The 16997-nt window shown below is 34.1% G+C and overlaps 1 protein-coding gene across 1 annotated transcript in view; it reads left to right on the top strand.

The window, feature by feature from the left end:
* Positions 1–16997, top strand: part of Lmpt (Limpet) — a 335549-nt gene that overhangs the window by 17532 nt on the left and 301020 nt on the right. The window contains exon 2 of the mRNA XM_065502735.1: positions 9617–9863. Within this exon, the coding sequence (XP_065358807.1) occupies positions 9771–9863 (93 nt within the window). The 5' untranslated portion in view covers positions 9617–9770. The remainder of the gene's footprint in view (positions 1–9616; positions 9864–16997) is intronic.

The raw sequence follows: 16997 nt of genomic DNA, 5'->3' as shown, positions 1-16997 counted from the left end.
AACGTTTAATAAATATTCTATACTGAAAACTTCCGAAGGAATGATCACGAGATCATTGAACGAAATTCTTTCTTTGGAACAACTGTGGCATAAATCCGAAAACATCAAAAAATTATCTCTTTTAGTTTTGATCAATCAATTCTAAGAATACCAGGGTTATAGCCTACATTTTGTTCACAAAATAAATCCCAACTATTGTGTATGGCAACACTAGATGTTACCGGTATTGTTATTATTGTTTTTTTTCAGAAATGCTGGTGCTATTGATACTGCAAGAATAGTTTTTTGTTGTTGTTGCGCTAGTGTTTATATTTTGCTACAATATATGTATAAATGTGTAAGATTAAAATAGCGTCTGTCTATGCTTCGGGCCAAATGGTGATTAAATTTCTAAAAATAATAAAACAAAACCAAAAGGTTTTCTCGTTTTGTTCTGCTGCTATTTTTTAACGCGCGGCGCGGCCTTAACTCGTTTTATTTTTATTGTTTTTGTATATTTTTTTTCAACTCCATTCTGCTCTTTTCTGTTTAGGTGGTTTTCAAAGGTTCTAAACAGCAACAAAAACTATAACTATAACAGCAATAGTAACAAAAACAACAACAATATTCATTATAGTAAGAGTACAACAATAACAAATAACAGTTGATATTTTGATTAACTGTGTTTTTTCATTTACATTGTTGTTTTTGTTTTTGTTGCTATTGCCGTTGTTATCATTCACGACCATACCTACACTCTCGTTAATGTCATGTAGACATTTAGTATTTGTAACAAAACAAAACAAAAACTATACAATAACAAAACCACTAAGTAACAAATATAAAACAACAAAAAACAACAACAACAACACAACACATATTAAGTAATAAGAATTGAGAAAAATGTGACATATTTCGCAGAGTACGTAATAATTGTAAACATTTGATAGATAATAAAATGGTATCAAATACTTGTACTATACTCTTACTCAAATATACATAAATATGTACGTACATATGTATGTACATTTGTACATATTTACATCCATATATGGGGGAGCCAAATACGAGTACATTAGTGTTGCCACCAAGAAGATTATAAATTAGACATTAGTAATTTAATTATCCATTAACGCAAACATTACAGATGTTTATAATACACATTTTAAATCTGCATTATGCGTGAGCAGTCACTCTTCTAGCAACTCACTTGGATCCACCAAAAAACTGATCCGATTGTGATAGGTTAGGTTAGGTTCCATGGGCTGCTGCTCCTCAAGCAGCTCACTTGGGTCCATTTAAATCTGATCCAATTGTGATACCCAAGGGGTAGACATCAGGCTATTTACAATACTTCCGTTGCCTCCAAATTAAACCAGCCAGATTCCCAGATGAAGGAGTAGATTCGTCTAAGATTCAACCTCGATAGCTCGTCCAAGCATGATAGCAATGGAAATCCGAGGATGCGTTCCCTCAGGTTTGTAAGAGCCGGACATTGGCAGAAAACATGATACACAGTCCCTTCCTCTTCTTCATTATGACAGCTTCTACAGTAATCATTGTACCGTAGACCTAATCTTCTAGCATGTGTCCCGATTAAACAGTGTCCTGTAATAAAGGAGACAATTAGCCTTATTTGCTCACGACGGTATTCTACAAGTAGATTCGTCCTGTTGGCATCATATACGGGCCAAGTCGACCTCGCTGTAGCACAGTTTCTGCTGAACAGCCATCTTGCATTTAACAAGGGAAATACTAGAAAAGGGGTCGATCGCCTCCTCACTCAACATCGCACCCCTTTTGGCCAGATCATCTGCTATACAATTACCCTGATTTCCATCGTGTCCAGGGACCCATATAAGCGTTATCCTAGAATGTCTGGCTATCTCATTTAGGGATACCCGGCATCCCTCGGTTAACCTAGATGTCGTAAAGACACCCGCTATTCCGTTAACGGCAGCCTTGCTGTCAGTAAATATACATATATCAACAGATATTCGATAATACCTCAGCCAGTTGGATGCACGTTTAATGGCAGTAATTTCCGCCTGAAGAGCAGTACAGAAGTTAGGTAGCCTAAAGTAGGATTTTATCCCAAAGTTTTCAATATAGAAACCTCCACCGACCCTGTTACCCCTATTAGAGCCATCAGTATATATCCGTATGACATCAGCAGGAGGGAAGAATCCGCGCTGCCATAAATCCCTATTCGGGATCATAATATGGAAATGCTTATCGAAAAAAGGTTTTGGGATGCAGTAATCGACATTACCATGTATGAGCCCATAGTAATTCAGTATCCTAGAGTGTCCAAGGTCCTTACCAGACCACGAACAACCCGCATTTAGTCTCACAGCAGAGTTGAGAGCCGTTTGTATCACCATCAAGTCCACTGGTAACCAGTTTAGAATGGTAAAAAGTGCCTTAGATGAAGTAGACCTTATAGCGCCTGTAATCAGTATCGCAATAGTCCTTAGAACTCGTTCAACGGCCTTCCGGTGAGTAGCATTGTCCAAGGCCTGCCACCACACCAATACTCCATAGAACAAGATGGGTTTGACGACTGCTTTGAAGATCCAATTGATACCTTTCGGCATAATGCCTCAGTTAGTACCAATTGCCTTTTTGTAAGAGTAGATGGCCACGTAGGCCTTGTTAATCCTATTCCGAATATTCATATTCCAGGACAATCTCTTATCTAGAATGATGCCAAGATACTTAGCATTATCCCTAATCTCAAGACTGAATCCATACAGTCTAGGTGGTCTAAAGTCATCGATCTTATACCTCCTAGTGAAGAGAACCAATTCCGTTTTTTGGGGGTTCACACTAAGTCCACTCGATATACTCCACTCACTCAGTGTACTTAATGCCGATTCCATACAACTAGATATTCACCCTTACCGTGGTTGGCGTAAACGTCATACGCCTACGACAGTTTCGTACTAGATTAAACAAACAGTTTGCATTTTATCTTCAATCTAGTACGAAACAGTCGTAGGCGTAAGATGTTTACGCAAACCACGATAAGGGTGATTGTATCCAGAAATTTACCAGATATAAAAACTGCAACATCCGATTGTGATACTCAAGAAGTAAACATTAGGTCTCACAATCGACACTTGTTTTGTGGATGTATCTAAGATTAATCTTCGACAACTCCTCTAAGCATGAGAGGAGGAGGTCTCCAAGTATACGCTCTCTCATGTTGGTCAAGGCCAGATAATGACCGAATAGCTGAGACACAATCTCCTCGTCGTTATGACAGCTTCTGCAGTAATCGCATGTGATCCAATATTTAATATTCTGTAATAGTTGAAACCATTATTCTTATCTGTTCGCGACGGTATCCAATAAGTCGATTACTCCTGGCAGCATTATATACAGGTTGACCTCGTAATAGCACAAGGGGATTCATCGTCAGTTAATGCTTGTTGAGAACATTATACTCTTGATATCAAAGACATTTCTAGAGATCATGTTTGGTATAGTAAATGTTCAATTCCAAACATGTTTTCATTTAGAAATGTCCTGGCAAATGGATTAAATAATGTTTACATCATGCAGTCCTCTTTTTTAAATGAAATTATATTCTTCATATTTTTGCTTTACGATTAATTATATCATACTCTATTGCTTATGTTTCTAAGTCTATTTTGGAGTTACTCGACCGCGTACAGTATAGGGCGAATTGTTTGCGTTTCATTGTTCTATCGATACTACAATGGAATGTGTTGTGATGAAATTAAAGAACTTGTTGCTGATACCCGCAGATTTTTACGTAATACACGTTTTACACCAAAAACACATCCCTTTGTGGTCGATCCGATGGACATACTTAAACTATGCATCTCTTCGCACAAGCGATGTTGACTGTATATAACTCTGTATATAACGTTGTCAGAACGTTATATACAGTGGTTGACAAAACAATGGAAACTTTTCCAAATATAGCCCAAAATTTAAAATATTTTTTTAATATTTTACTTGTATAGTTTTATTTATATAAATTAACAGAAAAACAAAACAACATAATTAATTATATTCTGAAAAAAGGGAACAAAATTAAAAATAATCACTATTTCGCTACAATGGAAACTTTTAAACTTCTGCAAGAAAAAAGTGTAAAACGAAAATAATATTTAAAAGAACGATGTAAAAAGCATCCTGTTTACAGTTATTTTATTTTTAAATTCTGGTAATTTTTCACAATTTCTTTTTCTAAGTTTTTCGCATAATTGCTTTTTTTCAAAGTTAACGAACATTTCTAAAGTTAAGATTTGTGAAGACTTAAAAAATAAAATAATTAACGATTTTAAAGCTGGTTTAAAACCAAAAATTATCTGTGACAAATATTCAATAAATAAATCAGCAGTTTCAAAAATTATAAAGAAATTTCGTGAGATCGGTTCTGTAAAAACTCAACATTTGGTGGAAGACCTCGTAAGACTACTCCTAGACAAGATAATTTAATAGCGAGAGAGTTCAAGAAATTCCCAAAAAAATAAATCCTCGAGAAGTTGTTAATAGCCTAAAATTAGAAATAAGTACCCGAACAGTTAGTCGCAGGGCAAATGAGGCTGGTCTTGGTTGCTATCGTTCTGTGAAAAAACCACTCATTTCTAAAAATAACCGTTCTGCTCGTCTACAATTTGCCAGGGATCATTTAAACTGATCGATACAGAAATGGAATACTGTCCTCTTTTCCAACGAATCCAAATACAATTTAAGAGGCAGTGATGGGAGAACATTTGTAAGACGACCAAAGGGAAAAAGATTAGATCCAAAGTACACAAATAAGACTGTAAAGATTGGCGGTGGCAATATTATGGTATGAGGATGTTTTTCTGGGCAAGGTATGGACCCAATTCATATTATAAAAGATACCATGACAGGTATAGGATACAGAACCATATTAAACGATGTTATGTATCCATACGCTGAGGAAAATATGCCCCTAGTTTGGAGAATCCAACACGACAACGACCCGAAACACACCTCTAGGGTTGTAACCGAGTGGTTACAATCCAACGAGGTACGTGTTTTGAAGTGGCCAAATCTCAATCCCATAGAAAATCTATGGGAAATTGTAGATCGTAAAATAAGGACCCAAAAATTACACCAGGAAGGAAGATATATCGGAGGCGGTTGTAAGCGATTGGCGAAATATTTCAAAGGAGACGATTGACTCTTTAATTGGTTCAATGCATCGTCGATGTGTAGCAGTTATAAAAAATAAGGGATGCCCAACAAAATATTGAGTTATTGCAAAGTTTAGACCATATTTGTTAAAATAATACCTAAGTTTCCATTGTTTAGTCAATGCAGTAATAAAGAAATCTTTTAATTTTGTTTTCTCATTTTTAGAATTTAATTAAATATGTCCTTTGTTTTTTGTTAAATTAAATTATTAAAAGTATACAAATAAAATACTACAAAAATGTTAAAATTTTTTAAAAAATTATTTCAGATTTTAGGCCACTAATGAAATATTTGGAAAAGTTTCCATTGTTTTGTCAACCACTGTACATAGAATAAACTCAAATTGCCAAACCCAAATTTAAATATTATTAAGACATAATTCTGTCCCTACAATCACTACAACGATTTTTTTTATTATTCGCTCCTTGCTAAATTTAATAATGAAGAAGATGTAGGAGAAGACCGCTTATAATCACCAAAACCTAGAAAAAACCTAATTCTTCAATTAACAATTTACATGTTACAGTTAAGTCTGAAATGACCAGATTCCTTATCTTTTCTCAACAGCTAAAATCTGAAAAAAGAAGAAAACTTCAGTTTATATTATTATTTCATTATATTAATTTGTAATACATATATTATTTAAGAATAACACTTGAGCTACACATCCGATTCAAAATAACACACAATATAAAGTGGCAGCACTGGTGTACATAAAACACAAATGTCTCTGTCACTCTTAACACCACTGCCACCGCTACCACCTCCACCCACACTTCAGTGTCGTTTTAATTAACATTCGTAAAATGTTGGTGCGTACACTTCAAAAATATTAGAGTGAAAATATATTAAATAATAATTTTTTTCTGGGACTTTAACCTGAAGAACCGGGTGCTATTGGACATCTTACAAATTTAAAAAGTTTAGATTAAAATCAGACATGCGCAGCTCATACCACAATTGTGGAAAATCAAATCAGACGTATTCTTATGCTCTTACATTTTAGTAGTCGTTGTCCACTCAATGAGACAACTAGGAATACGCATGAGCACTGGTGTATGACTTTTTCTTTATTTTTTCAAGTTTTGTATTTGTGTGTTTGTAGGTGCACTGAATAAAATAAAGAATTGATTGTGTTGGTGAGAGAATTTATTTTGCGCATCTCTGCTTAAAATCAATGAATACTATACATTGATTTTCATTTGGGAAAATACATTGATTTCATCAAATAAAAGTGGAAGTTATATTCAGCTGTATTCGAAAAAGCATCTTATTTTCGACACGATTAAATACTGAACTAGCCTGGCTGGTTTAAATACCAGGACACTGGAATATAGAGGGCAACGAAATTGCTGAAGAGCTGGTAAAGCAAGGTTCTGAACTATCCCTAAAATAACTTCAGGAATTGCTGAAAACACAATCCAGTATGAGCAATTTAGACTGCATAATTTCTAGGGTCTTATGGCCTAGACTTAATATGTCAGGTACCAGGCAGACTGGACGTTCATCTACATACATCACTATTGTAGGATATGCGGGATCGAAGAAGAGTTAGAGACTGTCTGTCATTACCCAGGGATGCAAAGACTCAGAACTAAGTGGCAGGATATATAATTCTACGACGAATTAGAAGACATTGAATTGTGAAAAATGTGATGATTGTAGGCTGGAGAATATCTTTTCTTTATGGTTGGGACATAATCTCTAAAAATTTTATTTTCATCGTCAAATAGATTCACAATGAATCCATAAGTCTCCAAGGGTTAGTGTACATGGGTTGAATCAATGTAATCTCCAGGTCATTTAGCTCTAAATATTGTGCAGTTCTATGTGATTTATATCAGTTAAGAAATTACTTTTGAATTGTTTGCAATTTTTAATTTTGATTCCAAAGCTGAAACAGGTGATGATGAAACGCTTTTCTTCGGCTTTTTTTTCTCCATTACCCCTCTTCGGAGCATTTGGCTTCCACAAAGCATCTTCCATGTTTTTCGCATATTTCCCATGTAAGATTGCACTCCTTCTTATTGAAGTATCGTGCGTCTTCATGTACGATGTTGCCTTTAGAACCAGACTGTTGTTATTTTTGTATCAGTTTTAACGATTGTTGTTCCTGCTAAGTAGGTGATTGGTCTGCTGTAGCGGGCCCAAGAATACATGTAGGATGTTGCCATAAGATCCTGCTTGATTATGATAAATGATCTGCATCCTATTGTTGTTATAACACCTAAAACTATAACTAAGGTCAAGGCAAAGCAATAGTGCTACAGATGATCCATCTCGCTTTGTAGACTACTGAATATTCTGGAAGAGTCTTCGCGACAGGTGACAAAATGTATTTCGCCATTGAATGGTTTGGCTCCATCCAGTCTTGTGTCCATTGATCGTTCCCTTTGTGGTAAGAATAGAAGATAATGAAAAGAGAAATAGAAGTAAAAGAAGAAGGAAATCTATAGGTTGAATAAGAGTGAAGAGTTGGCAAGAGAAAGAATGTAGGTAGAAATTGGAGTGGCTGGCGTGTAAGGCTGTCGTGTTTCCGAAACTGGAGGGTTGTGAATTGCGAATAACAGTTCATTTAGCCTGGTCTATCTCAGGGTACTCAGTGAAAAGACGGTGAAACACACTGGAGTACTATCCGCAAACTTAGTAGGGACCCTATAGTCCTTCTTCGTTGGGTTAGAAGGAAAAAGGACAACTTGCCAACTTCTGAACTCAAGTTACAGTTCTTCAAATGATGTCCTATTCTGATCTATTAATTTTTCATCATGTCCTCATTTAACAACCTGCTGATAACACGATTCCACGATCCTTGGGTCGTTAGGTTGATACAGCCTCATATTGTCTTATGGTGAGAGTCTCTTCATTATTATCTCCAAAACATTTTGCATTTTAGTTTCTTTTCATAAGGAGGTCATTTCCTTTATTTCTGCACTTGTGAATTGATTGTTAATCCTTGACTGATGATATTAATAGAGGTCTAAGTAAATTTGAAGGCCTTGAAAAATTAATTTTAAACTGTTCTGAAGTCAATAATATTATCAGCGTCAGTGGTTTTACATTTGTTAAAAAGATTTAAGTTCCATAAACTCCATAGCTGTGATGTATGAAGTGTCAGTATTAGAGGAAAAATTTTAGAAAAGAAAGAGCCACTATTATAGTGATCATAGAAGTATAGAAATAGATACGATTATGTATAGAGAGAACCATGATTAAAATGAAAATTGAGGTATAAAAAGAGCTACGATTATGTGAAAATTTAAGTATAGAAAGAGATACGATTTTGTATAGAAGGAGCCACGTCGATTAAAATGAAAATTGACAGTCTGAATTAGTGATATTGCTTGAAAAATTACATCATTATTCGATATTAATGGTGCTTATAACAGCGCAAGCTATCAATCAATAGAGAGATTTCTAATTAGAATCAATTCTAATTCATTTATATTCTCGCGGTCATCCTTTGATCAAGTATGAATTTTGTGAAGGTCAGCAAAAATAAGTTGTTGTTGATGCAAGGAAATTACAAAAAATGTATTTGAAATGCTTAAAAACCCTAAGTGCTGGTTCACACACGTCAAGTTTACATCTGCAAGTCTTATGTTTATAGGAGAGAGAGAAAGAAAAAGAGGAAAATCTTTCCAATCTCCTCTCTCATTTACAAACTCAAGATTTGCGCAAGTAAACTTAACGAGTGTGATCTCTTGATGTCGCAAATTTCCAATAGATGGAACCTGGATGATTTTTCAGCATTGGGATCGTACCCTCGTTGTAACGACGAATTTAGAGGCATTTTTTTAATAGTGGAATTCTATAGGTGAAAGGCAGATTAGCTAAAAAAAAATACAGTTCAAGAAATATCACCCTCAGGTGGAAATACGTTTGCACAACTGGAAATTATGAAACATTACGTTACGATTGAGTAATGGAGCCTATGGGATCGTTCTATTAGAGATCTCTTATAAACGAGAATCAATTCAGATTCTTTAATTCACATTTCTGTTATAAATTATTTTTTACAATCCATGACCATAGAATAAATACATAGAACGGAAGGTGAGAGAAACGTCAATGAAAAAATTAAATAAATTGCTGATGCAATAACAAAATACATGGCAATACATTCTCATGAATTGGGTTTTGATAACAGACTCATGTTTTTGGCTCTCAGTTACCTATTTTGTTGTCATCTATGCTTATAAAATTCCTTAACCTTAATACTTATCAACATTTTTGTGAGTGTATTTTAAATTTTAACTGACAGTTTTATTATTGTTAAACAATTTTTTTTAAAGACAATAAAATAAACGTTTGCATATGTTGCTAATTATTATTATTATGGTAATGTATGCTGAATGCTTGGCTTTTAAAAAAATTTAAATTATGTCAAGTGCTGATAAAATCATTTTTTTAACTTATACTCTTTATTTATTTGCAGGTCTTTTGTGTAAAATTCAATTTAATCTAACTGCAAACAAAGTCTGCCAACACTTTTGGGAATTCTGAAAATAAAATCCAAAAAAATCAAAAACTTTTATTTGTTTATAACATTAAAAAAAAGTAATTAGATAAATTGTTTTTGTGTGTGTTTAATGATAACCATGTCACCTACCAAGGATAATATGAATCATCTTAATAACAATACAACACTATCGAGGCGTTCACGTGATGAGTTTTCGGAAACGGTAAGTTTGAATAATTGTTTTATACATTTTTTAAATATGACATTACAAGAATAAATGGAAGAAATGGGGTATAGATATGACATCTTTGTCAAAATATAGGTTTTCAAAAGTGGGTCTTGAAAAGCCTTTGTTTTTAGCAAGAAATTTGAATTCCATTTAATATTTTTCCTTACTCATTCAGCCATTAACTAATCATTTACAACTTATCTATCAATTAAGCAAATAGTTAATTACTGACAGATTCCATTTTAATAGTCGTCTGTTTATAAAGATTTTAATTTATTTTGATTTTCTTATTTTATATTCATCACTTGTCGCTTCAACAGCAATTTAATAATAAAGTTGTCACAGAGTCTCTATTTATTTATTTTTTTTTCTGCTGCTGCTGTTTTGTGGGTCGATTTATTTTTATTTATTTTAAAATATTTATTGCAATACTCTACACTTAAGGACAGATATTTTAAGTTTGGCTTGTTATAAGTAAAATATAAAAATAGCAAGTTTGAAAAGTAGGGGTTTAAAGTACAACATATGCTAAAGTATCCAGTAAAAGCTAACATTACCAAATAATGGGTTGGGTAATGGATAATATAATGACTTCTTTTAACTTTAAGGGACATTTTTAAAACTTGTTTTAAATGCATGTCTGAAAAGGATTGAAATATCCTCAATATTTTGGCTTTTAAATATCGGGTACTCTGTTCCAAAGTGAAGCGTATCGCAGAGAGAGAGAGAGGTAGAGAGAGAGAGAGAGAGAGAGAGATAGAGATAGAGATAGAGATAGAGATAGAGATAGAGATAGAGATAGAGATAGAGATAGAGATAGTGATAGAGATAGAGATAGAGATAGAGATAGAGATAGAGATAGAGATAGAGATAGAGATAGAGATAGAGATAGAGATAGAGATAGAGATAGAGATAGAGATAGAGATAGAGATAGAGATAGAGATAGAGATAGAGATAGAGATAGAGATAGAGATAGAGATAGAGATAGAGATAGAGATAGAGATAGAGATAGAGATAGAGATAGAGATAGAGATAGAGATAGAGATAGAGATAGAGATAGAGATAGAGATAGAGATAGAGATAGAGATAGAGATAGAGATAGAGATAGAGATAGAGATAGAGATAGAGATAGAGATAGAGATAGAGATAGAGATAGAGATAGAGATAGAGATAGAGATAGAGATAGAGATAGAGATAGAGATAGAGATAGAGATAGAGATAGAGATAGAGATAGAGATAGAGATAGAGATAGAGATAGAGATAGAGATAGAGATAGAGATAGAGATAGAGATAGAGATAGAGATAGAGATAGAGATAGAGATAGAGATAGAGATAGAGATAGAGATAGAGATAGAGATAGAGATAGAGATAGAGATAGAGATAGAGATAGAGATAGAGATAGAGATAGAGATAGAGATAGAGATAGAGATAGAGATAGAGATAGAGATAGAGATAGAGATAGAGATAGAGATAGAGATAGAGATAGAGATAGAGATAGAGATAGAGATAGAGATAGAGATAGAGATAGAGATAGAGATAGAGATAGAGATAGAGATAGAGATAGAGATAGAGATAGAGATAGAGATAGAGATAGAGATAGAGATAGAGATAGAGATAGAGATAGAGATAGAGATAGAGATAGAGATAGAGATAGAGATAGAGATAGAGATAGAGATAGAGATAGAGATAGAGATAGAGATAGAGATAGAGATAGAGATAGAGATAGAGATAGAGATAGAGATAGAGATAGAGATAGAGATAGAGATAGAGATAGAGATAGAGATAGAGATAGAGATAGAGATAGAGATAGAGATAGAGATAGAGATAGAGATAGAGATAGAGATAGAGATAGAGATAGAGATAGAGATAGAGATAGAGATAGAGATAGAGATAGAGATAGAGATAGAGATAGAGATAGAGATAGAGATAGAGATAGAGATAGAGATAGAGATAGAGATAGAGATAGAGATAGAGATAGAGATAGAGATAGAGATAGAGATAGAGATAGAGATAGAGATAGAGATAGAGATAGAGATAGAGATAGAGATAGAGATAGAGATAGAGATAGAGATAGAGATAGAGATAGAGATAGAGATAGAGATAGAGATAAAGATAGAGATAGTCGGACGGGGCACGGTCTGGATTTTACAGCGGTTGGAGCAAAACCCAACCCAACCTCTTCATTCAAAATCGTTTTTAACAGATATTGCAACATGTTATCACAATGGAATATTACGGTTTCATGCCTGAGCGTTTTTGGCCTATGCTCACTCACTTCAAACGAATCAGTTGTGTTCGGTACAGGTTCCCTATGATGATCTGGTCTGATTTCAGCAGCTCATAATAGATAGGACCCGTTTGCTCCCACTAAATACATACCTTCGCGCCATGGATATTTGGTTTTGTTGTCGATTCCGCTGGTTGGCCGGGCTTCACGTACGATCTCTTACGCTTCGGGTTATTGTAATGAATCCATTTTTCATCGCAAGTAATGATTCGGTGCAAAACTGGTTTTCTTTTATAGCGTTCGATCAGAATTTCAGACATACAAAATCGTATTGGTCTCTCAGCTTCAATTCGTAGGGTACCCCTGCTTTTGGATGAATCCTGCTGCTCGGAAACGTTCTGAAGTAGCTGCTTGAGTAGCTCCCAATGATTTTGCAAGCTCTTGTTGAGCTTTACAACAATCTTCATGGAGTAATGCCTCCAATTCTTGGTATTGACTGGCCTGGTCGATCTTTGTCTTCCGCACAAACTATCTCTCGCACGTTGAAACCGATAGAACACATCCCCTTTCCAACCTCTTCTTTATAAATAGTTTTTAACAGATATTGCAACATGTGGCCTAGCGTTGTCATGATGGAATATTACGGTTTCATGCCTGGCCGCATATTCTGGGCGTTTTTCGGCCAATGCTCGCTTCCAATGAAACAGTTGCGTTCGGTACAGGTACCTTGTGATGGTCTGGACTGATTTCAGCAGCTCATAATAAATAGGACGCGTTTGCTCCCGCCAAATACAGAGCATTACCTTAGCGCCATGTATATTTGGCTTTGGTGTCGATTCGGCTGGTTGGCCGAGCTTCAAATACGATCTCTTACGCTTCGGGTTATTGTAATGGATCCATTTTGCATTGAAAGTATCAAATCATATTTCAAGATCTCTCAGCTTCAATTCGTATGGTACACAATTTCCCTGCTTTTCGATGAATCCCGCTGCTCGGAAATGTTTTGAAGTTGCTGCTTGAGTAGCTCCCAATGATTTTGCAAGCTCTTGTTGAGCTTTACAACAATCTTCATGAAGTCTCCAATTCATGGTCTTCAAATTTTTTTTTTAGACATTTTTTATTCGTTTTAAAGGCCTATCGATTACCATTTACACGATCACATAGGTCATCATTGGTATGCCCCGTCGCCATTATGATAGTAGTTAAATAGGAGTAACGACATGACTGACGTCTGGTGGCCACTCTGATAATTTACGACCCTTATCTTCAAGTTGTTGGGCATTGAGAATATCCTGCAAATATTGGAAGTGGGTAGCGTGGCTGACGGTGTAGAAGTCCTTCAAGGATCGTCCTTCAAGGATCGTACAAGGACTCTGCTGGTTTAAGCCTTGTTAGATCTGGGTGGAAATGGCGGTTAATTCATTTGATGTGCCGTACATTTACGAGTCAGCTGGGGGAGGATAGCTGACAAGAGGGATATCGGCCTGCATGTTTATCCTTCAGTCACATTTTTCTTTGTTTTCTGAATTGGGATGACTGTATTAATCAATTGCGTTCGGTGCAGGTTCCTTGTGATGGTCTGGTCATATTTCAGCAGCTCATAATAGATATGACCCTTTTGCTCCCACCAAATACAGGGCATTATCTTAGCGTAAAGGATATTTGGCTCTGGTGTCGATTCGGCTGGTTGGACGGGCTTCACATAAGATCTCTTATGCTTCGGGTTATCGTAATGAAGCTGCACTTCAGACATACAAAATTCTCTTTCAAGGTCTCTCAGTTTCAATTCGTATGGTACCCAATTCCTCTGCTTTTGGATGAATTCGAGTCAAAATCACCATTTCTTATCCGCACAAACTGATGAAACCGACGAAACATGTTCACCATAAGCTTTGGTGAGCAATCAGTGTGCTTCAGCGGCACTTTTTTAAAGACTTTTTTAGTACAAAATTCGACATTTTCGAAGCAACAACCACTTTGTTTTTTACACTATAACGTTTAATAACTAAGTGAGAATAAATGACAGATATGTAGCCTTCAGAATTACCTATTATTAAAAACAAAAAACCGCGTTCAAAAGATACGCCATATATTGTTAATCCCACATTTTTAAGTCATACCAAATCATTTTCAAACTTCACAGCCCAAGCCCCATAGGCACTGTGGTCAAAATCTAGGTGGACAAAATTATGAAAATCGGTATCTTCAGAATTTGGAAAAACTAAGTTTTTTCGGAAGCTGACAATCTGCTCTTCTCCAATACAAATGGGTTTTTCAATTAGAAATTTCGTTTTCTCGACAGAAGCGTCAGAAGTTCAACAAATTTTTAATTATATTTTCGTTAATTTTTTTTAATATTTTACTGCTTTACTAAATTAGATATATCTCAATGGTTTTACCATATAGAAATTCATACTTCAAAACATAGATAAACATTGATATAGGCTTTTATTAAATGTATATCTTATATTTATGGGCCTCTCCATTTTCCTGTTATAGTCCTTTAAACTTGGTTCTCAAATATACAGATATTTTTTTTCCTAAGAATGTTATATAGCTTGCCAAAAAAAGACTGTCGAAGCCCGTCCAATGACTATATACATCATTTAAAGAAACTTCTGGGGAATGTCTTTGTAAAAAAATTGTAGCCGCCAGCACCCGCCGAAATAATTTTTTAATTTTTACGGAATGGAATTTTTAGAAATATTTCTTTATTTATTATTGATTTTTATATATCTAGACCCTACTGTAACTTTAAAAAAAGTTAATATTGATCTTTTAAAGATTTTTTTTGAATCGGAGATACCAATTCTATATAAAAAGATCGCCAAATAATTTTGTCCACCTAGATTTTGAGTTGGAACCACAGTGATAGGTTAACATTTTGCTAAAATTTACAAACCCCATTCCCTTTTGAATTTAAAAATTCGTTACCAATCTACTGACTCCCTTAGTTGATCACCCTTAGCGATCATATTATAATATCAGTCACCAGCAACAACTTTAACATAAATTTATTTATTTAAAGTTACGAATGCGTTGAAATAATAAAAACAAACGTTTTTTTTTTGCTGTTGTTTGATTTTTGCAATGTCAATTGTTCGTTCATTCGACGTTGACTTTATTATTTTCGTTTTATTTTTTTCGCCATTAACATGACGTAATTCAGATGGCTCTGAAACAGCAAAAAAAACGAAGTAAGTACCTTTTGCAATTTATGAACGACGACAAATATGAACATTATTTAAAAAATGTTTTCGTTTTTTTATTATTTACTGAAATTGTAGATATTTTTGGGTGTTCTTTTGTGAACATGTGCATAAAGTATTATGAAATGGAAATACAAATGAAGTAATCTTTGAAACACTTAGATAAAAGAAGGACAATATCAGAATGTTATGTATATCAGTTAGCCAGGGAAGTTTATCAGGGATTTGGGTTAAGAAAAACCGCAGTTTTAGCTTTAATGATTCCACATTTCCTGTTTATCGACCATTTGCTGACATTTCACAAAAGTTTTCTCTCACTGCAAATAAAACCCTAGCTGTGCTTTATGCAATATCCGATCATTCAATACAACAACAATAAACTCAATTTGGTATTAATTATTAGAACGCGCTACAAATATCACATATTGTTGTTACTGTAAAACTGCAATGATAAGAAAGGGGTATTATTTATTAATAAAATTGTTGATAAAATAATTTGCTGAAAAAAAGGAAAAAAAAATTGCACAACATTTTTGTTTATATTTATAAAAGGTGAACTAATTCAATTTATGAAAGATAAAGAACATTTTACGTTTCATTTGCAAACGAAAGTTGTTTGTTGTTTATGCAATAATGAGATAATAAAACTTTTTTTTTCTTTAAAAATTAAATGTTTAAAGTTCGAGGACTTGTTTGTACAACACTATGTAGTAATAAATAATAAATAAATTTTATAGTTTTTTAAGGTATTTCAGAAGAGTTTATAAAAATCAGTATGAGATACAGTCAGGGCCAGTCGTTTAGTAATTAATTAGAGTGTCCAATAAACCGGCAAATTTAAAAAACCGGTTTCCGGTTTAACCGAAAAAGTGTGTTTTTGAAAAAACCGGTTTCGATTATTGTCTTCAATAAAACCGGTTAACCGGTTTATATTAAATTTTTATTTAATGGAAATTTAGCATTCTTTATGCTAAATTTTATATGTTTTACGAAATGTTGTCAAATGCTAAAATGTTCTATAAAATAAATCAATATTTTTAAAAATGGTATCAAAGTTTTTCATAAATATGCTTTAGAAAATATATTTCATTAAAACCGGTTAACCGTCATACAAAAACCGAAAAGTTAAAAAACCAAAACCGGTGGAGTTTACAAAGATGAAAATACCGGTTGACCGGTTTTTGGTTTCGGTTTTATTTCAAATTGATTTTATTTAATCTAAATTTTCACAATGTCTAGTTATTTTTAAACCTAAAGTTATACAGGTCGTTTTTATAAAAAAAAATATTTTCCAGACAGTATAACGTTAGGTTAAATGGGGTTAAGTTATAAAGGAATTGTAATCTATGCAGAATTATCTATTTAAAAATATATAAAAGTACAAAATCGGTTGGGAAAACTCTTGAGTTATAAAAAGTTCCCCTAACCATTGTAATGTGGCACAGAATCAAAATATTTTGACAATAAATAAGAGTTACAGAGTAGTACTCGAGTTTAGGTTTTGACGACGGACCCCACAGACAACCGGTGAAGATTTGAATATGAGCATTTCCACAGAAAGGTCCATCGTAACTTAAGAAAGGTTCCTAAAATGCGGGTTTTTTTCAATTTTTTTAGTTTTTATACCCTTCACCATAGAGAAAACACATAGGGCGGAAACTCTCCTGTCAAAGACCTAACTCAGTTGTCAAA

Source organism: Calliphora vicina, chromosome 3 (genome assembly GCF_958450345.1).
Source record: "Calliphora vicina chromosome 3, idCalVici1.1, whole genome shotgun sequence".
In the NCBI taxonomy this organism is placed as follows: domain Eukaryota; kingdom Metazoa; phylum Arthropoda; class Insecta; order Diptera; family Calliphoridae; genus Calliphora; species Calliphora vicina.
The sequence above is the reverse complement of the archived record's forward strand: the minus strand, read 5'-3'. Positions and strand labels throughout refer to the sequence as shown.